Consider the following 25432-nt stretch of genomic DNA (forward strand, 5'->3'; position numbering starts at 1 on the left):
GAAACTGTTCTACCTCAGATCATCAGTCATTAGTTAAGATTCTCATAAAGAGCATGCAACCTAGATCCCTCACATGCACAGTTCACAATAGGGTTTGTGCTCCTATGAGAATCTAATGCCACTGCTGATCTGATAGGACGCGGCGCTCAGGCCGTAATGTTTGCCGGCCACTCACCTCCTGCTGTATAGCCTAGTAGGGTCTGCAGCCCAGGGTTTGAGAACCCCTGAGTTAAATTTGCATATCCATAAGATAATGTAGTGTGCAACCATTTAAAACAATGAGGTTAGATCTATAATGTATTGGCTACTTCACAATTAAAGTATATTTAAAACATTTCATTTTATGACACATTTTAAGCAAATTTTGTTAGAACTATTGTAATATCTGCTGAGTTGCAAAGGAAAGCTACGCGCTACATTGACACTGTACCTTGTTATCAACAAAACTGCTAGTTATTAAATTTTGGGTTTTTTATTCCCAATGGGTGCATGCTCAAATATTGGACCTTCAGACTCATCTGTATATTGCCAAAGGACTGTACGTGAGGATTCATATCCCATATAAACATCTCAGTATATTGGGCAAAACTTACTAAAATACATCAAAGGATCTTTGATCTACTAAACCAGAAGTTGGCAAATGTTTTCTCTGTAAAGAACAGATAGTAAATATTATAGGCTTTGTGGACCATAAGGTCTCTGTTGTTGTAGACCAAAATTTATTGGTCACAGACAATATATGAACAGGTGTGGCTGTGTTCCAGTAAAACTTTACTTACTCAAGTCCAACAGAGCTCAAAGGTTAAAAAAAAAAAAAAAAATGTAGTCAATCTTCTTTTTAACAGTACCCTACATGCATGCCATTATCCTTCAAAGGCAGACCTTTATACTGCGTGCTTTCATTTTGATTTTTCAAATGTTCAATTTGCAAGTTACCATACAAGTGCCTTAAGGGAATAATATCAATACAGAACTTCAATGTCAAAACAATTTTTCATTGTATTAAAGCACAGAAGTGTGAATAAGGCCAGTATAATAGGAAGAAATAATTCTACACAAATACATCCTATAGTAATAAATCTGCAATCAAGAAATCCACTTGGGTACTGGAGTAAATGGCCTTGAACAGAAAGAACTAGTATCTAGGAAATGCATAATCACATAAATAAAAATTTCTAAAATAAAGCAAAAGGTTACATTTCTAAACTTTAAAGTATTTTTCTTTCTTCACACTTGAATTTTTATTCTAAGTGACTGAACAAAAAAATACACCAAGATGAAAAGGCAATTCAGAAAAGAAATACAAACGCCTAGCAAATCAGTGTAAATAAATGCAATCTCCAAAAAAAGTAAATTATAACCAGAAGAATCAGTTTAAAAAAATTAGGGTGCATAATTTGCGTTTGAAGCTTTCCCTTACAAGCCTGAATCCTCAATACCAGATCTTCATCTTCCATATCTCAGCTCAGCCTCTCCAAATACAGCTGCCTCATTAGGTATTTCAGTTTAGATCTGGCCAGATGATCAGGCTATTCCCCTATCTAGTATGGGCCACAAAAGACTCAAGTGACATTAAGAAAAATCAAAGAAGATGAGCCAGGCCTGGTAGCTCATGCCTGTAATTATCTGGAGGCTGAGTGGGGAGGACTGCTCGAGCCTCAGAGTTCAAAGCCAACCTGGGCTCACAAAAAAATGGCGGGGGCTGGGGGGGCGGGGCCAGGTGGGAATTTCGATGCTTAAATTCCTTGGTCTCTTCTGTAGTAGATTTCTAAACCATTTGTAGGCCGATAGAAGGCAACGGTACAATCAGTATTTTAAATCTATTCCATGAAAGAAAAAGAAGCAAGCCAGTATCTACCAAGCTACCAATGAATGAAGTGTTAGATACACATAATGGAATACTATTCAACCTTAAAAAGGAAATTCTGACACATGCTGTAATATAGATGTACCTTTGAAGACATTATGCTAGAGGAAATAAGCCATTCACAAGAGGACAAATATGTATGATCTCCCTTCTACAAAGTACCTAGAGTAGTCAAATTAATATAGACAAAGTAGAATGGTGGTTGGCCAGACGGGGGTGAGAAATTAGGAATTATTGTTTACTAGACATGTAGTTTCAGTTTGGAAAGATGAAAAAGTTCTGGAGATGGATAATGGTGATGGTTACAAAACAATGTAAATATACTTAATGCCACTGAACTCTACACTTAAAATGGTTCGATGCTAAGTTTTATATTATATACGTATATATTACCACATTAATAAAAAAGGAAAGAAAAGATGAAAGCAATTAAGTTTACAACTGCAATGACCCTAAAAACCTTTCAACAGCATTAGTGGAATTTAAATATTTAATTTACCAAGTAATACAAAGATACTCATTGGCTAAATATACCCTGCAATACGGACCACAACCTGATAAATATGCGGATGTGAGCAGATTAAAGAAAAGCTTTCAATACAAGTCACTTTTAAAGCTTTATTGTGAAGAAGCTTCAGATTTGTAATTCTGAAGGGAATGTGTCTTTTCAAAAGCTCTTTGGAAAAAGTTCAATCATAAAACACGATCAAAATATGGAGCATCATGAATTTATTTCATTTTCCAACCTCTATATTAAACTGCTCCTAAAATGTATTTAAAAAGAATGCATATTCTTCAGCAAATCTTTTCATCAATCACCATGTGAAAACCTTTGGCAGGGACACTGTGCATTCCTGGGAGGATTTAAATTAATTTGTGAGGGAGTGAAACCTGGCTTATAAGCAAAGAATTGGATTTAGGATTTGACAAAGAGTTCTTTTCTGAATTTAAAATGTTGTATCATGAGTTTACATTTATGTTCTCCATCACCAGTAAAGTAACAAAATAATATAGAACTTCAATTCAATTAAAAATGGAGTTTTCTACGTATTTATGGTCATAACTTTATCTGTCTACAACAACAAAGTATTTGAAATCACATTTCTACTTGGAGTTAAAAAAAATAAAGTAAATATTCCAACTGTAAGAAATCCTGTTTTTTTTGTTTGTTTGTTTGTTTGTTTTTGAGACAGAGTCACGCTGTTGTTGCCTGGGCTGGAGTGCAATGGCATGATCTCAGCTCACTGCAACCTCCACCTCCCAGGTTCCAGCAATTCTCCTGCCTCAGCCTTCCAAGTAGCTGAGATTATACCACCACACTCAGCTAATTTTTGTATTTTCAGTAGAGACAGGGTTTCACCATGTTGGCTAGGCTGGTCTCGAACTCCTGACCCCAGGTGATCCACCCGCCTCGGCTTCCCAAAGTACTGGGATTACAGGCGTGAGCCACTGCACCCAGCCCAAAAAATCCTGTTTCAATTCATTTTAAAACTCTTACCTCATCTACTTTTAAAAAATGGAAGCTTTCTACTAAAAAGCAGGATATGTTTTTAAATTGCTGCAATTTCAATTTTCTTAAATATTTTTCATTGAAAGTTTGCAGTGTTTTGTTTGTTTGTTTGTTTTGAGGCAGAGTTTCACTCTTGTTGCCCAGGCTGGAGTACAATGGCACGATGTCAGCTCACTGCAACCTCCACTGCCCAGGTTCAAGCGATTCTCCTGCCTCAGCCTCCTGAGTAGCTGGGATTATAGGCATGCGCCACCACACCAGGCTAATTTTGTACTTTCAGTAGAGATGGGGTTTCTCCATGTTGGTCAGGTTTGTCTCGAACTCCCAACCTCAGGTGATCCGCCCGCCTCGGCCTCCCAAAGTACTGGGATTACAGGCGTGAGCCACCACACCTGGCCTCAGTGATTATTTTTTAAGAATTCACCTCCTCATTTTATTTGTATTTCAAATTCAAATTCTTTTTTTAGAAAAATGTTAGACAAACTATTTTAACTGCAGACAACAGGAATTCATTTAATCCTGAAACTTTTAGTTGAAGCCTAGGAACTCAAACTTATTTATAGCATCCTTATTTGTACTGAAGTAAATCACAGAAAAATCAAGCCCAGTTGGAGGTACTACTGTGTCTGAATGATATAAAATCTTCCTATAATAGCCAAATTGTCAGATCAGTTTAAAGTTATAAAACATGTTAAAACAGCTGCTGTAAACATGAGAGAGGAAGATAAAAAGGTTAACAAAAATGAAGTGATGGTCCTTAACAGACAGGGAAAAACCAATTAGCTTTATGTTTGGTTACATCAAATGATTAAATTTTAAATGACTGCATTTAAGATTTATTTTAAGTACAATACTATTCAAAGCACCAGCAAAGTGTGGGGGAGTTAGGGGAGACATGGACTTGTCAATCTAATGGTTATAGTGACTAAAAATAGTAACAATGAGGCAGTACATGTGATCAATAAATTTTAAAACAGAGAGGGATGTGTTTCCATATAAATACAAAGCTTTGCATCATTTCTAACACACTGGTTCAAAAGACAGCTTTTTTTTGTACCCTGTCCAAAAGCAATGCGATGCTCCTTCCCATAAATCAAACCACCAAAGCTCTGGGAGAGCTGGCTTCCCTTCTTCACATGGGAAGCTGTTCATAAAGCCTAGTTCTCGTAGATACTTACCACCTGTATTAGTCCGTTTTCACACTGCTACAAAGAACTGCCCAGTTTATAATAGCTGGGTAATTATAAGTAAGAGGTTTAATTGACTCACAGTTCCACATGGCTGAGGAGGCCTCAGGAAACTTACAATCATGGCGGAAGGCGAAGCAGGCACCTTCTTCAAAAGATGGCAGGAGAGTGTGAGCATATAGAAAACTACCATTTATAAAACCATCAGATCTCGCGAGAATTCACTATCACGAGAACAACATGGAAGAAACCATCCCCATAATCCTATTCACTTCCCTCCCTCTAAACATGGTGATTACAATTCGAAATGAGATTTGGTTGGGGACACAGAGCCAAACCATATCACCACACCAGAGGGAGTTACCACTTGGGTACTGGGGATTGCCAGCAGTTAAATGCCCTTTATTCTTTACCTGTTCAATAACAATCAAGGAATTGAAGGAATTCTTTCAGCTTGCTAAGCTGCTAGGTATTGCTGTGGTACTCTACAGGAAAAGTTAAGGAAATAAGAGAAAGTATAAATTTGCTTAGGTGTAGCATCTCTACTAGTTTTCTAATGCATTGCCTGGAGGCTTGTTAAGAATAGAATGTCAGGCCTTTAAACAAATCCCAGTCTCTTTAAACAAAATCTGCATCTTAACAAGAGCCTCAGGTGATTCGTATGCATATTAAAGTCTGAGGAGTACTGGTCTATAGGGACCACAGCTGCCAACCTGACAGACCCAATTAGCTCCAGGCCTCCACTCGCCAAACATTTAGGCTTTACAAAGAATGTGTGAAAGCAGCTCAAAATCTAAATATGAAATGACAATTTCTCAAATTCCAGACTAAAAAGAGAGAGGACTTCAAACTAAAACACAGGTTCTTATTCCTGGCTCTCCTTGGAATTCCCTAGGCACTAGCTTTACCAAAATGTCAGTGCCCAGGACCTACCTACACCAAAGGATTAAATACTGGGCATCAGTTCCCCAGGTGATTTTAACATGTAGCTAAAAAGGATAACCAATAAACTTAGAGCATGCCTTCCCAACCTTTAAATGCAGATTTGGATTTCAGGAAGTCTGTATTAAGGCCTCAGATACTACATTTCCAACAATATTCTGAAATGGAGCAACTCTGCCTCTGCCCTTGTGGTCCGTAAATTTAGAAACAGGTTGTTAAAAAGACTTCAAGCTTTTGCCCTCAGCGCATCTTTCTCTATAGTCAAGTATGATTACTGCCTCCAATTCAGAATATTAACATATGTGTCATAAACTGTTTTAGACAAAGTCAATACAAAAATATGACATAAAATTCCTACCCTTGTGGGGCATATAGTGTAAAATATGTGAAAGAGACGAATAAGCAATTAAAATAGAGTGCTGATAGAAGGTATCTAACCCAGAGCCGGGATCAAGAAAGATTTCCAGAGTGATATCTAATAGAGATAAGCAAATGTGGGATAGAACTCCTTCAGGCAAAGGGTAGTAAATCTCAAGATCTGAAGATGAAGGAAAGCATATCACATCTGAGGTATCAAGGTATCCTTCCAAGAATATGAAGGATAGAATATTTGAGAGGTAAGACAGAAAGGGAAGAGAGAGCAAAGACCAAAACATGAAGAATGCTGTAAACCACCTTAAATATATTTTGGACTTCTCCTAAAGAAAACAGAAAATTGTATGAACAGATTTGTGTTTTGAAAACCAGTTCTAACTGCAGGATAAAGAATAGACTAGAGGCAGATAAATTAATTAGGATCTACTATAGTGATTCAACTGGTTGATATTGGTAGCCTGAACTAGTGTGGTAGTAATGAGAATGGGAGAGAAGTAGATGTATCTGAGCAATATCTAGAACTAAAATTGACAACATATGGTGAATGGTTGCGTAACACGGGGGTGAGGCGGGGAAATATGGAAGACATATGTCAATTCAGAACATTCGTGGCAATAACTTGGAAAAACTAGGTAGATGGTGCTACTACTCACAAGTTAGGAATACAAGAACAAGAAGGTTTAGCAGGAGAAAATTATGATGTTTTAGAAAAAAGCAGAAAATGTCCAATAGGCAGACTAGCACACAGGTCTCAAGCTCAAGAGGAAAATATGGACTGGAAATATAGATTAGTAAATTCAACAATGACATCCAGTTCTGGCCAAGTTGGAATAATTGGGACCAGATTTACCACCATCCCTGAAATAACAACAAAAAATAGATCAAATATACAAAATAATAGTTTTCAGAGACTGAACATAAGGCAGCACAAAACAATGACCCTGAGAGACAGAAAACAAACCAGGTGAGCTCTACAATTACTGCAGCTTAGTGAGGCAGAACCTGGGCAGAGACCAGCACTCTCCCTGAATTGAAAAGATGGAAATGGGAGTCCAGGAATGCCAAGGTAGCTAGTTTTCAGGTCAGAGTTCTGAAGAGGAAAAAAAACAGCAGCGATCTCTCTGTAATCTAAGTATTGAACAGCATATTACGCACATGAGGAAATATTCCAAGGCTGGGGAGAGTCATCTGAAAGGTTGAAGGAATAAACCTAAACAAAGCCGAGAAGAGGCAACATGAATGAATCTCAAAACAAGTGTGCTCAATGAAGCTAGATTTTAGGGAAAAAAAGAGTCTATAATGTATGCTTCCATTTATATAAAATTCTAGAAAATTCAAAGTACTCTATTGTGACAGAAAGCAGATCAACAGTTGCCTTGGGCTGGGGAAAGGATTACAAAGGAACACGGGTAAACTTGTGGGGGTGATAGATTGTTCATTCAATACCTTGACTGTGGTGGTTTCATGTGCCAAACTTGTTGAATTGCACACTGCAAAAAAATGCAGTTTACTGTATGTCACCTATACTTCAATATATTAAAAAAAAAAAAAAAAACTATCAGGATACATATAGTAACTAAGTTAAGGGGGTGGGTTGAGATTGCTGAGAAATCCTATACAGATTCTGAAGGAGGGCCGGGCGCGGTGGCTCACGCCTGTAATCCCAGCACTTCGGGAGGCCGAGGCGGGCGGATCACAAGGTCAGGAGATCGAGACCATCCTGGCTAACACGGTGAAACCCCGTCTCTACTAAAAACACACAAAAAAATTAGCCGGGTGTGGTGGCGGGCGCCTGTAGTCCCAGCGACTCGGGAGGATGAGGCAGGAGAATGGTGTGAACCCGGGAGGTGGAGCTTGCAGTGAGCCGAGATCGCACCACTGCACTCCTGCCTGGGCGACAGAGCGAGACTCCATCGAGACTCCGTCTCAAAAAAAAAAAAAAAAAAAAAAGGTTCTGAAGGAGGACTCGAATAGGACCATAAACAGTACCAACATTTAAGGAAGTAATAAAACAAAGAGATTATGAAGGAATGTCCAAAGAATTGGAGGAGAAATCTGAGGAGTATGGCATCATTGAAGCAAAGGGGGAAAAATTTTTCTCTCAAGGAGAAAATATGAAAGATCCATAATGTCAAACAAGATAAGGCCTTAAAATGTCCAAAGTGCATATGACTGAAAGACTATGAGGTGCGCATCACGGTGCAGGAAGAAAGAGCACCAAGGCAGTCTCATATCCAAAAATTTGTGTCACTTTACCTAGAAAGACTAAGAAATCTAGAGGAATTTTTATTTCAGATTTGATAGTTAAGAAAAACACAGGAATCCTACATGCCAACAGATCTTTGCACCTGGCATTGGCACCCTCCTAATACGTTATATTCAATATAAACAATAATTAATTGTCCTTAAAGAGTCTTTAAAAGAAATTAGGCCAGAATCAAGCTAAGAGTTATTAATGCATAAAACTCATTAAGGATAAGGAAAAGTTCAACTTAGAGGTCTATCATCCCATCTGAATTTAATAAGAAACTAAATACTTGAAATTCCTCCAGTTTTTCTTTTTTAGTGAGTAATAGGGTTATTTGTGTTCCTCTTATCGGACAACCAAGCAGAGAAACAAGATTTTTTTGCCTTGTGTTTGAATAAAAACTTATGTTTACATACAGATGCACATCATCAGTACACATAAGAATTTAATCAGTAAGTTAAATGTAGTGAACAATCTCCAAAACAAATGCAGATTTATATTATATAACACTAAAATTTCAAGAGAATATTCATCCTTCAAAATAAATAATACAATAAAATAGCTGTTTAATTGTTTAAGTTTACGGATTCAGTTGGAGTGAATCTGTAAGGCTGGAGTGCAGTGGCGTGATCTCGGCTCACTGCAACCTCCACCGCCCAAATTCAAGCGATTCTCCTGCCTCAGCCTCTTCAGTAGCTGGGATTACAGGCACCCGCCACGCCCGGCTAATTTTTGTATTTTTAGTAGTGATGGGATTTCACCATGTTGGCCAGGCTGGTCTTGAACTCGTGACCTCAAATGATCCACCCACCTCAGCCTCTCAAAGTGCTGGGATTACAGTCATGAGCCACTGCTCCTGGCCTCTTAGCACACTAAAAAACAAAACAAAACAAAAAAAAAAACCCACATCTGGCCGGGCACAGCAGCTCACGCCTATTATCCCAACACTTTGGGAGGCCGAGGCGGGCGGATCACAAAGTCAGGAGTTCAAGACCATCCTGGCTAACACGGTGAAACCCCGTCTCTACTAAAAGTACAAAAAATGAGCCAGGTGTGGTGGCTGGTGCCTGTAGTCCCAGCTACTTGGGAGGCTGAGGCAGGAGAATCGCTTGATCGCGGGAGGTGGAGGTTGCAGTGAGCCAAGATGGCGCCACTGCACTCCAGCCTGGGCGACAGAGCGAGACTCAGTCTCAAAAAAAAAAATCTAAATTCAAGCTAAAAAAAAAAAATCCCTGTAATGTATTTTGGCAGGGGCATTTTAGACATTGGGAAACGAGTAAACATAGAAGTCCAAATCTAATCATATACTTTAACATAAATAGGCTTTATTTGTTCTTGTCATTAAAAACACCGCCTCTGGCCTCCTCATGTTAGCAGCCAATTCCCCATTTGTACAGAAGTAATATATGACTAGAGAAAGCCCATTAGCATATACTGTCTGCACCAAGCAACCCCTAAATAAGGCTAAAGTGTTAATAAAATTTTTCCATGGCAAATCCCATTTTACAACTATACACATTTCTATCTACAGTTATTCAGATTATTTATTGTATTCTTATACAACTAAAGAGGAAAATAAACTATAGTAGATTGAGAGTTCATATTAATTCAAAATCCTATCAATGATAAAAACAGAACATCAAGTTTTTAAAAATTATTTTGTGGTATTTGGAAAATATTTTGTCTGTTGCCCATTCTGTTTAATTTTTTTTCTCTTCTCATATTTAAAGGAAATATTTGGATTTAAAAGACTACAGACTCCCCAAAAGTAGTTTTTGTCCAAAAGAAGGGAGATTAAAGGGGGTGGGGAAGGAAGTAAAGACATGGAAAAAAAGATTTACTCTTCTTAAGTAACTATTATATTAGACAAGGCTGCAGGAAATAATAGTAAAAAGAAAATGCTGAGTGCCGCAGCGCACGCCGGAGTGGCTGTAGCTGCCCGGCGCGGCGCCGCCCTGCGCGGGCTGTGGGCTGCGGGCTGCGCCCCCGCTGCCGGCCAGCCCTGCACGGCTGCGGGCTCCGCGGCGCCCGGTGCTCTGCAACGCTGCGGCGGGCGGCATGGGATAACGCGGCCATGGTGCGCCGAGATCGCCTCCGCAGGATGAGGGAGTGGTGGGTCCAGGTGGGGCTGCTGGCCGTGCCCCTGCTTGCTGCGTACCTGCACATCCCAGCCCCTCAGCTCTCCCCTGCCCTTCACTCATGGAACTCTTCAGGCAAGTTTTTCACTTACAAGGGACTGCGTATCTTCTACCAAGACTCTGTGGGAGTGGTTGGAAGTCCAGAGATAGTTGTGCTTTTACTCTGTTTTCCAACATCCAGCTACGATTGGTACAAGATTTGGGAAGGTCTGACCTTGAGGTTTCATCGGGTGATTGCCCTCGACTTCTTAGGCTTTGGCTTCAGTGACAAACCGAGACCACATCACTATTCCATATTTGAGCAGGCCAGCATCGTGGAAGCGCTTTTGCGGCATCTGGGGCTCCAGAATCGCAGGATCAACCTTCTTTCTCATGACTATGGAGATATTGTTGCGCAGGAGCTTCTCTACAGGTACAAGCAGAATCGATCTGGTCGGCTTACCATAAAGAGTCTCTGTCTGTCAAATGGAGGTATCTTTCCTGAGACTCACCGTCCACTCCTTCTCCAAAAGCTACTCAAAGATGGAGGTGTGCTGTCACCTATCCTCACACGACTAATGAACTTCTTTGTATTCTCTCGAGGTCTCACCCCAGTCTTTGGGCCGTATACTCGGCCCTCTGAGAGTGAGCTGTGGGACATGTGGGCAGGGATCCGCAACAATAACGGGAACTTAGTCACTGACAGTCTCTTACAGTACATCAATCAGAGGAAGAAGTTCAGAAGGCGCTGGGTGGGAGCTCTTGCCTCTGTAACTATCCCCATTCATTTTATCTATGGGCCATTGGATCCTGTAAATCCCTATCCAGAGTTTTTGGAGCTGTACAGGAAAACGGTGCCGCGGTCCACAGTGTCAATTCTGGATGACCACATTAGCCACTATCCACAGCTAGAGGATCCCATGGGCTTCTTGAATGCATATATGGGCTTCATCAACTCCTTCTAAGCTGGAAAGAGTAGCTTCCCTGTATTACCTCCCCTACTCCCTTATCTGTTGCGTATTCCACTTAGGAAGAAATGCCCAAAAGAGGTCCTGGCCATCAAACATTATTCTCTCACAAAGTCCACTTTACTCAAATTGGTGAACAGTGTATAGGAAGAAGCCAGCAGGAGCTCTGACTAAGGCTGACATAATAGTCCACCTCCCATTACTTTGACATCTGATCAAATGTATAGACTTGGCTTTGTTTTTGTGCTATTAGGAAATTCTGATGAGCATTACTATTCACTGATGCAGAAAGACGTTCTTTTGCAAAAAGACTTTTTTAACACTTTGGACTTCTCTGAAATATTTAGAAGTGCTAATTTCTGGCCCACCCCCAACAGGAATTCTATAGTAAGGAGGAGAAGGGGGCCTCCTTCCCTCTCCTTGAATGATGTTATGGGCACATGCCTTTTAAAAGTTCCTTAAGCAACACAGAGCTGAGTCCTCTTTGTCATACCTTTGGATTTAGTGTTTCATCAGCTGTTTTTAGTTATAAACATTTTGTTAAAATAGATATTGGTTTAAATGACATAGTATTTTAGGTATGATTTAAGACTATGATTTACCTATACATTATATATATTTTATAAAGATACCAAACCAGCATACCCTTACTCTGCCAGAGTAGTGAAGCTAATTAAACATGTTTGATTTCTGAATAAATTGAACTAAATCCAAACTATTTCCTAAAATCACAAGACATTAAGGACCAATAGCATCTGTGCCAGAGATGTACTGTTATTAGCTGGGAAGACCAATTCTAACCGCAAATAACAGTCTGAGACTCCTTATACCTCAGTGGTTAAAAGCACGTCTCTCTTGAGCTACTGTAGAGGGGAAGGGATTGTTGTGTAGTCCAAGTCACCATGCTGAATGTACACTGATTCCTTTATGATGACTGCTTAACTCCCCATTGCCTGTCCCAGAGAGGCTTTCCAATGTAGCTCAGTAATTCCTGTACTTTACAGACTGGAAAGTTCCCAAAACTTTAAGAACAAACTCTGAAAGACCTATGAACAAATAGTGCTGAATACTTTTTTTTTTAAAGCCACATTTCATTGTCTTAGTCAAAGCAGGATTATTAAGTGATGATTTAAAATTCATTTTTTTAAGTTAGCAACTCAAGTATAACAACTTTGAAACTGGAATAAGTGTTTATTTTCTATTAATAAAAATGAATTGTGACAAAAAAAAAAGAAAATGCTGAGAACAATACACTCTCTCACTATGGTTAGTGCCAGGCCCATATTAACAGTTTTGCAGATAAAACTAGCCATTAAAAAGCGGTGAGCAAACATACCAGACATTGTCGGTTATAAATGTTAATAGTACTTGGAGCTTTCCAATCAGCTACAGTGAACTGTCTAAAGTCTCTTACAAATTTATTCCAGTCAAGAGTAGCCAAGGAAAATGAAATGAGGGAAACAGGTAACAGCACAGATAAAATCCTTTTTCCTAGGGCAACTTCATAGTGGCACTGACAGGAATGTCCTCCTTCACCAATAAACTGAAAATGTTATGAGGCAGAGAATGAAAGGAATTAAGTATCCCAGGACAATTCAAGATGACAAATAGAAACAAACAGAAGTGCTAAGAGGTTATACTGAGAGAAGTGTGTTATAAGAAGCCTTCTAAATGATGTTATGCACTAAAGTTTGAGAACCACTGCCACAGACAAACTGACTAGGTTCACATCATTACCTCTAAAGACCTCTTCCCTAAACTCCAGACTTGATAATATCTAGCAAGATGGCTAAAAAACATTTCATTGTACTTTTTTTTTTTTTTTTTTTTGAGATGGAGTCTCGCTCTGTTGCCCAGGCTGGAGTGCAGTGGCACAATCTTGGCTCACTGCAACCTCTGCCTCCCAGGTTCAAGTGATTCTCCTGCCTCAGCCTCCTGAGTAGCTGGGACTACAGGTGCATGCCACCAAGCCCAGCTAATTTTTGTAATTTTACTAGAGACAGGGTTTCACCATATTGGTCAGGATGGTCTCGAACTCCTGAACTGAGCTGATCCACCTGCCTCAGCCTCCCAAAGTGCTGGGATTACAGGCGAGAGCCATTGCGGCCAGCCACTGTATTTTTTTTTTTTAAGTATGTAATCATATAGACATAGACTACAGAACGTAAAGATTAAATCTATACAGCTAAGAAAAAAATCTGTCCTTAAGAGCATACAATTTTGGCTGGGCACAATGACTCACACCTGCAATACCAGCACTTTGGGAGGCCGAGGTGGGTGTATCACTTGAGGTCAGGAGTTCGAGACCAGCCTGGCCAACAGGGTGAAACCCCATCTCTAATAAAAATACAAAAATTAGCCTGTAATCCCAGCTACTGGGGAGGCTGAGGCAGGGGAACTGCTTGAACCCAGGAGGTGGAGGTTGCAGTGAGCTACGATAGCGCCATTGCACTCCAGCCTGGGCAAAGAAGCGAGACTCTGTCTCAAAAAAAAAAAGAACTTACATTTTAGTAAACTTTTAGCCATAATATTTCTACAATCTGTCCTTAAAAACTTAAATTTTAAACTTTTAGCTTACAAACAAAAGATTTCAAATCCATTATGCCATTAACAACCTTGAAAGAAAAAATCTCTGGGGATATCCACACATATTTCTTGGTAAAAACAGAAAATATCTCCAGAAGGATACTTAAGAAATAACAACAATGGCTGTCTGCACCACTTGAAATTTTATCATGGACATGTCACTCTTTTCTTAAGAAATTAATTTATTACATTTAAGATAATGTTTTAAGCCATAAGAAGATAGTTTTCTTACTCAAAAATTTTAAGTTAGTAACATTTTACACTTAAAAAAACAAAACTAGGAAATCTTCAAAGTTTGATTCATTTTAAAGACATTATTACATACATTAGACCAAAGCCCTCTCCCTACACCATGTTCCCCTTATCCTCACAAACACTTATTTCAATACGCATCCATGAAAAGTCTATGTGTCATCGGTAAATGGTAATATGATCAGCTGGGGCCACACACTAAGCAGGGGAGACTACAGAGTTCAGGGAATTATAATATAGTAGGGTTACAGCTGCTTAATCATATTCAGAAAGTAAAATGGAAAAGCAATAAAAAGTAAAAATAAATAAAAAATCTCAAACAATAATCTAAATGTTGCCACTTTAATAAATGATAAAAAAGATTCTCATGCCAAAAGATAGTATTTTCAAAAAGCTCTATTTCAACTTGAAATTCAGGACATATTACCTAAATGACAGAAAAATCTCAGTCAATAAGCATAGTAGCATTTAGCCAAGCACAGTGGCATGTGCCTGTGGTCGCAGCTACTTCAGAGGCTGAGGTAGGAGGTTCACTTGAACCCACAAGTTCAAGGCCAGCCTGGGCAACATACTGGGACGTCTCTCAAAAAAAAAAAAAAGCATACTAATGCTTAAAAGATCCAGAACTTTCAGGACAGGAAACAGTAATATAAATCATTTGTAGTTCACATTTGACAAAACAGTTTTTACTGATAACATCTTGTTTAATCCTAACAATCACCCTGGGAATAGGCTTTGATGTATTCTAACAACAAAATAATCAAGGATCAGAGAAGTTAGGTAACTGCTCAGAATCATCTAGCTCCAGAAAAGTCCAGTCTTTTAGTTCTTTGCCTGTGACTTTCTACTGTATTTACTGTATGAGGAAATCTAGATATCGTGCAATTATTAATCTCTTGCTTCCATTCACATTCTAGTTCTAGACACTTCAATAATGGACCACACTGCCAAGCTGACCTAGAATTTAGTTCAGCTCGCTTCCTTCTACAAGGCAAAAGTATCACTCATACATAAAGACAAAAAAGCAGAAGCCCAAGCTCTTTATGGATTCCAGACTAAGAAATGCACAAAGGTTTAAACCAAATCACATAAAGCCCATTTACACAAAGGCTTGAATGAAATCACATAAAGCCTATCTACTTTTTCTTAGATTTCTAACGGTTACTAAGCACTCTTAGCACTTGGCATGTGAAGATGGAGTAAGGAAACATCAAGAAAATGCTGTTTTTGAAGTGTTAATTATTAATCACAAGGAAATAATTAAAATGATTCTATGGTAACATGTTGTCATTAGAAACAAAAAATAGCTATCCTTTGAGAATGAGAACCTATTACATGGCAGATAGTTTGAGTAAATGCTTTTAATTTATTTAATTCTAAGCCTAAAGATAGGCAGTTCAATCTCCATTATACTAATGAGACCCTGTCCACCTACCTAATTTTACACAACAAATAACTATCTTACTCCAAAATTCATCAACTTCATTTTTTGTGTAATGGGAAAATAATGAGTGGATAAGGTGTTCAGTAGCATAAGGCTTGCTCCCTTGGTGTGGCCAAAGACCACCAGTTACTTACTCTGTATTCTAAGGTTTTGCACATGGGATATGGAGATTTTTATTGGTGCTTTGCCTCTTTCTCCTATCTTGTCTATGGTTTTAAGTGTTGATGCATACATTTCAGGACTATTTCTTTATCTTCTTTGTCCTTTAGGAATACACCTGACAGATATGGGTGCCACTTTTGACTTATAGTTTACACCTTAATCAGAATTACCTGGGAAGATTTTTTAAATGTAGATTCATCAGTCCTGTCATAGACTCATTAAAGTTCCCTTCGTGATTCTTAGGCAAATAAAGTTTAAAAACTTATTTGTTTTTATTTTACACCGTGGGAAGCTGAGGCAGGAGGATCGCTTGAGCCCAGGAGCTCAAGACTAGCCTGGGCAACATGGCAAAATCCCAGCTCTACTAAAAAAATACAAAAAATTAGCTGGGTGTGGTGGCGCACACCTGTAGTCCCAGCTACTTAGGAGGCTGAGGTGAGAGGATCACTTGAGCGTGGGAGGTGGAGATTGCAGTGAGCCATGATCTGCACCACTATACTCCAGCCTGGGCAATGGAGTGAGACCCTGTCTCAAACAAAACCAAAAAAAACCCCTATTTATTTTAAATAGCACAGTGTGAACTTCTGAAACTTTTAAGAGAAATAAATGAAAAGTTTTATTACATGTAGTGATTTACTAACATCCCAGTTAACTGAAGAATAAGATTAATCAGGCTATGTGTTTATAATATAATAAACAAAAATAAATCCAACTACAAAGTATATGCCAAATATACATTTTAGGAAAATTACTGAGTATTGGCAAATATGAAACTGCCAATGTGCCAATGGGAGAAATAGCTTATAATAAAATAGTCCATCTTACATTCCAAACAGAAATTTGCCCATTAAAAATAACTAGTCATAGTGAGAAATGTGGGATTATTTATCACTATTCATAAAGGATTATTTTCTTAAAAGATGGACAAAGTAAATATCCTTGAGACAGTCAACGGAGGCCACCACTTCAAGGGTTGAGACTGCAACTAGACCCCAACTTTTTTTTAAGTGCATTTTCATTACTCAAAAAGATCTGGAAATAAAAGACAATGATCGGAGTGATCCTCTTCTTTCATTGCACCTCTGCAAAACCTTCCCTCGATTAAAAAAAAATTATATAGTAAATTAAACACTCATTTCTTTACTATCTTAGAGTCTTCTCTAATTTTTAGAACTTTAGGATCATGCCATGCTTCCAGATCATTAATTACCAAAAACTTTTAATACCAAGTTTTTACACTAAACCTATATTTACTGTAACATGCCTGAAAGGGAATTTTTGTTTTTTTTTAAACCCATGTCATTATCTTGTTTGGGGCCACACATTGTTTTTTAGAAAGTCAATGTTTCAAAAGGTAGTATTAAAAATAAGGTCCTAAATGTGCTATCAAATTATTTTAAGGACAAAGTAGACTCTTTGGGGGGGCAGGGGGAGAGAGAGAGAGCGGTCTTGCTATGTTGTCCAGGCTGGCCTTGAACTCCTGGACTCAAGTGATCCTCCTGCCTCAGCCTCCCAAGTACCTGGGACTACAGATATGTGTCATCATGTCTGGCTATTTTTTTTTTTAAAGTTCCAAGGCCTATACTTGAACAAAAATAAAATAGTGATTATTGTATAAGTATAGTTAATACACATCTACTATTTCTGTAAACCAAAACTGTAGTGAACATTCAGTCACTGCATTCAGCATTTACAACTAGACAACACCTCTTCAATTTCCAACTTAGAAGGAGGTGCAGCAATTCACTAAACCATTTTCCAAAAGTCAACAATAGTTATATTTTAAGGTTCAACTGTGAGGTTTACTATGTACCTCCAATAATATGAAAAAACAGATTATAACAATGAAAAGATTTAATTTCTGAGATATGTTTCCATAGAATGATGGTACTACTCAGAAGATTCCCCAAAAAATCTGATTTTTAAGGAAAATTTTATAGAGACAAAAATTAGTTCCATTTACTTTTCTTATAGTCTACAAATACGTAACTAAAACAGATATCTTCAAACCATAACTATTCTATTAAGTTCCAATCTCTAAAACAATTTTCATCAGGTCCAAAAACAACAAGAGATTAAGTCTAACTAGAAAAGATTTATTTTGCTGACAGATTATTCTATTTGGTCCAGCTTCCTTCCATCCTTCAACTCACATCCTTCCCACTTCTAACCCACATTAAATAACTATTTAAACTGCCAAATATTTTAAGATGTATAGATAGTTGGCTCAATAAACTTGTCTCAACATATTTCTATTGTATCATAAAAATTCTGTAAGTCAATTAAAATAAAAATTGTTACATAGAGGAAAACTGACTTCACATTTCATCTCAAGTACACACAAGTAAGGAATTAAGACGAACCTCCCCTTTCATTTGTGTTTAAGAACTGAAATTTCATTATGCTTAATTAACCTATTGCTTACACTACTCTGATACACATCTCCTCTCTCCAGACTTCATTCCATTCCAAGTCTTAGTCTCTGGGTTGTATCATTTATGACAGCTTACAACTCCCTGTCTTGCCTCAAGAGCGCTCGAGTTTTTGAAGCAATTCTGGAAGCAAATCAGTTGAGTTTTATAAAATCAAACTGCAGCAAAACTCAATATCCCGTAACAGAGCCTGATTTTTCTCTTCCATGGAGTTAACAGTAACATATCTCACAATAAATAAGCATTTTAAACTAATTGCAGACATTATCTTGTTAATCTTTAAATTTTCACAAGGAAACAAGTAGGTCAAAGTATCATCAGATAACTTGAAAGCTTCCAATCCTTTTTAGACTCCTCAAGCAAGTTTCTTAGATTATATAGTGTTATTTGATATAGTACCAAAATAAGCAACCTCTAAGATACAAACTGCATCTTAATAATTTAAGAAGGCAACTGTATTAGTGGAGTCCTTCCTTCACTTGTAAGTGGAGGCAGTTTCAATTAGTACCAAGGGGGCTTAAAAGTAGTCTTCTCATCTCTTTCTCACATAGTAAAATGAATGCAATAAAGCTCTGTCTCCTTAAAGGAAAAGAATCAAGCATCTAGGCTATCTTATTTGTACAAATTGTATCTCAAGGTAACTGTTTTAGTTAAAACAGTTGATGAAAGGAAATTTCTCTATATAAAATATTCCAGGTAATAAATTACAAAGGAATGAATTAGAATATCACCATTTTGCAACCAATAATAAAATCAATCTAGACCAGCAGTAAGCATAGTCCAAGGACCCCTGTGAGTCCCCAAGACCATTTCAGAGGATCTGCAAGGTCAAACTATTTTTAGAATGCTAAAATCTTACTTGCCTTTTCCCTCTCCTCATTCTCCCATGAGTGTACACAAAGTTTCCAAAGGTTACATGATATGTAATATTACAACAAACTAAAAGATGAAGCAGATAGGAGAAACAGGATGTCTTCTTTTCAGCTGGACAATAAAGAGATTTACAAAAATGTAAAACAGTGGACCAATTTTCTAAATTTTTGTTTGGAAAATAATTCTCACAAAAATGTTATTTATATAAACATGCAGTGGGCTTTTTTTTTCCAATTAATAACAGGCATTTCTAAAATTTCTTGGTTTTAATTTCTAAAAAAGTAAATGCTCATACATACAGTGATATTTACACACAAACAAAAACCCTTTAGGATACTCAATAATTTTTAAGAATGTAAAGGGATCTTAAGGCTGAAAAGTTTGGTATGAAAGAAAATAAATCTTGGGACCCCAAAATCACTAAGCTGAAGGGAAAAGTCAAGATGGGAACTGCTTAGGGCAAACCTGCCTCTGACCTAGAAGCCCCTTCCCCTCTTCAAGTTGTCCTGCCTTTCCAGATAGAACCAAGTACATCTTACATGATGTCTCATGTCTCCCTAGATGTACAAAACCAAACTGTGCCCCAACCACCTTGGGCACATGTTCTCAGGACCTCCGGAGGCTGTGTTACAGGGGCATCCTTAACCTTGGCAAAATAAATTTTCTAAATTGACTGACACCTGTCTCAGATATTAATATTTTGAGTTGACAGCTGATATAGGCAATTTATCAATGATTGCTGACATAGAAAAAGAACTGACTAGACTTTTATTCCTCCTGATGGAAGTACAAAATATGACATATAATGTATCCTTGTCAAAATAATAATAATAATAATGAATGGATCTGATCAAATCTCTAGTTTAAATCTAAATTTACCAAATTATAGGAAATAGTTTACAGGATTACATTAAACAAGACCACGGGGATGCATTCAGCAAAATCCAGACTGTGAGAAACAACAAGCTTTATTCAACAGATAAACTGTGAAAAAATAATACAGGAAGAATGTAAAGATGACAAGAGACACTGCAAGCAATTATAATGTATAGATCTTATTTGGACAAAATATTAAAGACATATATGAGATACCCATGAAAATTTGGGCACTGATTGGACATTTGATATTAATGAATTATTATTTACTTGTAATAGTGGAATGTTATCTTTTAAAAATAAAAGTCCTTATCTTTAATAAATTCATACTATCTACAAATGAAATGATATCCAGTATTGCCTCAAAACAATAAAAATTGGAGGAAATCAATAAAGTAAGATGAGCCATAAATTAAAAATAACTGAAGCTAGTTAACATGTTCACACATAGGGTTGGACAATACTATCTTATTTCCTTTTGTTCATTTGATTTTTCCTGTTTTTTTTTTTTTTTTGAGACAGAGTTTTGCTCTTGTTGCCCAGGCTGGAGTGCAATGGCACGATCTCAGCTCACCACAACCTCTGCCCCCCGGGTTCAAGCAATTCTCCTGCCTCAGCCTCCTGAGTACCTGGGATTACAGGCATGTGCCACCACGCCCAGCTAATTTTGTATTTTTAGTAGAGACGGGGTTTCTCCATGTTGGTCAGGCTGGTCTAGAACCCCCGACCTCAGGTGATCTGCCCACCTCAGCCTCCCAAAGTGCTGGCCACATTTGATTTTTCTATAGTAAAAGTTTGTGGGTTTTTTTGTTTTTGTTTTTAATGTTTCAAGTTAGAAGAAAATGTATTTCCTTAGGAAAGTTGAATCATTTACCCTTACGCCTAAGGGCATTAACAGTGCTTCCTCCCACAAAAACTACCTGATGAAGTGCTGTTTCTGCTTCACAAAATAGCCCTGAAGTAGTTTGTCTTTGGCCTTCTATTATCTTACTTCTCAACTCTTCACCTCTAAAATATTAGAAACAAAAACAACTGGTTAAGTAAGGAAAGTTATAGAGCAGTGGTTCCCAACCTTTTTGGCACCAGGGACTGGTTTCATGGGACACAATTTTTCCATGGACCACGGGGGTAATGGGGAGGATGGTTTCTAGATGAAACTGTTCCACCTCAGATCATCAGACATTGGTTAGATTCTCATAAGGAGTGCACAACCTACAACCCTCACATGCGCAGTTCACAAGAGGGTTCGTGTTCCTATGAGAATCTAAGGGTGCCACTGATCTGTCAAAGCTCAGGCAGTAATGCAAGCGATGGGGAATGGCTGTAAATACAGATGAAGCTTTGCTCGCTTGCCCACTGCTCACCTCCTGCTGTGTGGCCTGGTTCCTAACCAGTCATGGACCAGTACGGGTCTACGGCCCAGGGGCTGGGGACCCCTGTATAAAGAATACAAATATAAGGAGAGGAATCCAGACAACAAGTTGGGGAATTCCTACTGGAAGGAAATACTCTCATCCCAATCAAATACAAACATATTTACACACATGCACTTCCAACTGTGTGCTGTTATGAAGAAAACAGTTCAAAACAAACAAAGCTAGGGAAAGGAAGAATGGAGTACGTTTTTAAATAATTTCACTTATCTTTTTCTGTTCAGATACATCAAAGACTTTAGTCTTCACATTTTGGCTTGAATGACTTCAGTCTTGGTAATATTTTAAAAATAGCCCTAAAAGTTACTGGCATGAGCTATACAGAAGATTGCCCACACAGTGCAGATTATGTAAAGATTAGGGATATAAGACCAACAATATTAAATTGAAGGTTTCTTGTACAATGATGTTAATAGAACTTAAAAAGTAATTTGCAAAATAGATTTAAGAATCAGAGAGGCCTCAGAACTTTCCCTGCATGGTAGGGAATAAGCCATATTATAGAGTAGGACCATGTCTAGTCTCAGGACTATGCAAATTTCAAGATACACTGTTCTATCTTTTCAACTTGCCATATTATCTTATATCTTGATTATTGGTTTGAGACATATGGTTTTCATATCTGCAGACCTTAAATAACTAAGAAACATATTTAAAAAAAACTCCTCTTCTAATAACTATCTTAAATTATACATTATTCATTTTCAAGTCCTCCAACGAAAGCAACTCTAACAAACATCTAGATAATCTAAACTTAGTTGAGTAATTCTCAAGTGTTCTTTAAAAAAAGAAAAAAATCAAATGATACATGGAAAAAATATTTCAAAATATACTGAAACTGTTAAATAAGTTATTTATATAATGAATAAACAGTTATTCATTTTTTTGTTTGTTTGTTGGGTTTGTTTTTTTAAGATAGTCTCTTGCTCTGTTGCCCAGGCTGGAGTACAGTGGCACAATTTTGGCTTACTGCAACCTCCACCTCCCGGTTCAAACATACTATAGGTGTGCACCACTATACTGGGCTAATTTTTGTATTTTCAGTAGAGATGGGGGTTTTGCCATGCTGCCCAGGCTGGTCTCAAACTCCTGAGCTCAAGCAATCCACCCTCCTCCACCTCCCAAAGTACTGGAATTACAGATGTGAGCCAGCACGCTTGGCCTTTTTCGTTCTTAAATGGGTTACTTTTCTAAGAAAAATGTAAACATTTTTAACCTATGGGTATACAAAATGCTAAAGATAGGTGGATGTTTGAAATAGGAAAAAAAATTAAGTTGTTAACCACACTGTATTCATTCGTTGCACCACAGCATGTTTCTATTGTTTTTCCCCCATTTTAAAAAGCCAAGTAAACAGTTTTAACAATGACAAAAAGTTTTAAGCAACTAATTGGCAGTACATAAGCAAAGTCCAAGAGAAAAATGCAAGGAAAGTTACTAAATTATAGAAAAGGCTGGTTGGTTGGTTGTTAGGTAATGAAAGCTTAAAAAACCAAATTATCAAATCTGTTACTCAAATCAAAATAAAATAAAAAGAGTAATATACTTTACCAGGAGAATGTCTACCTTATGTGTCACTATTATACATCATTTTTTCTTGGGAAAAAACAATGCAATGAATAAGACTAAAAATTCTTCATAGAAAAATCATTAGGTTTCAAAATGCCAAAAATATCTCATTCAATTCATTCTGAAAATTCCATCTGACATTAGAAAAAATATTTCCTGAGACAGCAAATGTTACAAAGGGAGTAATTTACAAAATATCAAGGTAATAGCAATTACTGTAACTGAACCTTTCTTATAACTACACAAATTTATCAACAGATACTCTCTAGTATCAAATATTAAAACTTCAGTTCACAATAAAAAAAGGCTATCATAAGCTGAACTTCAAATTTTAAGTGTACTTCAAGATTTTGTGATTTTAAAGCAAAACCTTAGAAGAAAACACAATTTATAAATGAAATAATTTCCATATCAGAATATGTTTGCCACTTTTTAGGGTTTTTTTTTTTTTCATTATTTCCCTAGTTGACAGAACCACCTTCTTAATCCTACATGTCAAGCACTGAGCTAAGTATTAAGGATACTAAAATAGACTGTCAAGGAAAACCTAGCTTAAAAAGGAAAAATATTAGCCAGGCACAGTAGCATGAACCTCTAGTCCCAGCTACGCTGGAGGCTGAGGCAGGAGAATTGCTTAAGCCTAGGAGTTCGAGTCTAGCCTGGGCAAAAAGCAAGACCTTAGCACTTAAAAAAAAAAAAAAGGAAAGAAAAACATTACATTCAAATACTAATTTTAAATTCCACTACAGCCTAAAGTTGTTTGGTGGTGTTTTAAACTTTAATTCAACAAAATGGAAAGTACTAGACAATATAATTGAAATCTCTTTTCTCTAATCAATTTACCATCTAAAATATTCCACCAATTTCAAGATTAAATCCCTTCAATAGGAGAATCATGTGGCTAGATGTAATCAAAACAGGAAAGGTTTTAATCAATATTCTATACTAGAAACATAGCCCTTATGTGTAGTTAGCGTAGAAGTAGCTTCTCTAAATTCAAATATATGGCTATAGGTTTTTGTAGATATTCATCAAACTGAGGCCATTCCCATCTATTCCTAGTTTACCAAGAAGTTTTACTGTGAATGGGTATTGGATCTTGTCAAATACTTTTTCTCCATCTATTAATATGAGATTTTTCTTCTTTAGCTTGTTGATGTGATTGATTACATTAATAGATTTTCAAGTGCTGAACCAGCTTTGCATACCTGGGATAAACTGTACTTGGTCATGGTGTATGCATTTTTTTACTGGGCAAGTTTTTTACCATGTTAATTGTTCAGTTTCCTCGATATGACGGATATAAAGACAAATAGTTCATATAATTTTTGATGATAAGTAAATAAGCTTATACATGTAATGAACTTAGAACAATGCCTAGCATATACTCAAAATGTTAAGATTATTTATAAAGAGTCTCAATCATAATTTCTACAAAAAGGCTACAGCCAGGCACAGTTGTGCACCTGTAGTCCTAGTTACTTGGGAGGCTGAGGCAAGAGGATCACTTGAGCCCAGGAGCTCAAAGCCAGCATGGGCAACATAGCAAGACCCTATCTCTAAAAATAAAAATATTAAAAAGCTATACTTCTGCATGACATTCTTTTACTGCACGAATAGCAGTATAAAGTATTGTTAGTTAATGGCATCAACATCCACCCAATTGCTCTAAAGGAAAACCTAATTATCATTTTGATTGCTCTGCTTCTCACAGAAAGTGCTGTCAGCTCTACCTCTAAAACATATTCCATACGCAATCCCGTCTCTCTATGGCCCCTACCTCCCACCTGGTCACTCTCTCCTGTATTGCTGTAGTGGTCTGCCCTCTCTCTCCTTCCCATACACAGAGCCCATTCTTTACCTACAACCTAAACTGATCTTTCTGAAACAAAAATTAGATTAAGTACTTCCTCTGCTTCAACCAACAAGCAGCTCTCAACTGCACTTAAACTCCAAACTCTACCATGACCTGGTCTTTATCTCTTCTCACCTACTCAACTTTTGCTCTAAGCTGAATACTTGAAGTTTCCTGCCTCAAAACCTCTGTAATGTCTGTTCCCTCTACCTAGAACTTTTGTTTTGTTTTCTTTCTCCCCACAATCTCTTCCAATTCTCCTACCTAGAACATTTTTACCCCAGCTCCTTCCCCTGAATTTTACCTAACTGGCTCCTTCCAAAGTTTGGATCTCAACTAAATACCTTGCTCCATATAGAGGCTTTCCTTGCCAACCCTAAAGTGCTACCACCACTTTGCAGCCTCTACTCTCTATAGCCTATCTCCCTGTTTTATCCTCCCCAAGGTACTTATCACCAAGTTTATTGTGTGTATTAGATCACATTCATATCCCTCAACAAGAATCAGTCTTATTAACTTGAATGTATCACCAAAAAAAAATTTTAATTTTTTTCTGTATTTCAAACATATACAGCAGTAGAGAAAATAAAATGAATCCTAATTTGTTCATTACTGCAATTTCAACAAGTATAAATTTCATTTATATTTCTATTACTTTCCCACCACCATCTGTCCTATATTATTTGGAAGCAAATCCCAGGCATTTCTTCTCTAAATATACCAATATATATCTCTA

The 25432-nt window shown here is 37.4% G+C and overlaps 2 protein-coding genes across 4 annotated transcripts in view; one reads left to right on the plus strand and one right to left on the minus strand.

Moving 5' to 3' along the window:
• PAWR (pro-apoptotic WT1 regulator) overlaps positions 1–25432 on the minus strand; it is a 102907-nt gene that overhangs the window by 59850 nt on the left and 17625 nt on the right. The window lies entirely within an intron of this gene.
• LOC100446995 (mesoderm-specific transcript homolog protein-like) lies at positions 9853–12451 on the plus strand. Its single transcript, XM_054527431.2, has one exon. It carries the CDS (start codon positions 10204–10206, stop codon positions 11209–11211), a length of 1008 nt encoding a protein of 335 aa, XP_054383406.1. The 5' UTR covers positions 9853–10203; the 3' UTR covers positions 11212–12451.

This window comes from Pongo abelii, chromosome 10 (assembly GCF_028885655.2).
Source record: "Pongo abelii isolate AG06213 chromosome 10, NHGRI_mPonAbe1-v2.0_pri, whole genome shotgun sequence".
Classification (NCBI taxonomy): Eukaryota; Metazoa; Chordata; class Mammalia; order Primates; family Hominidae; genus Pongo; species Pongo abelii.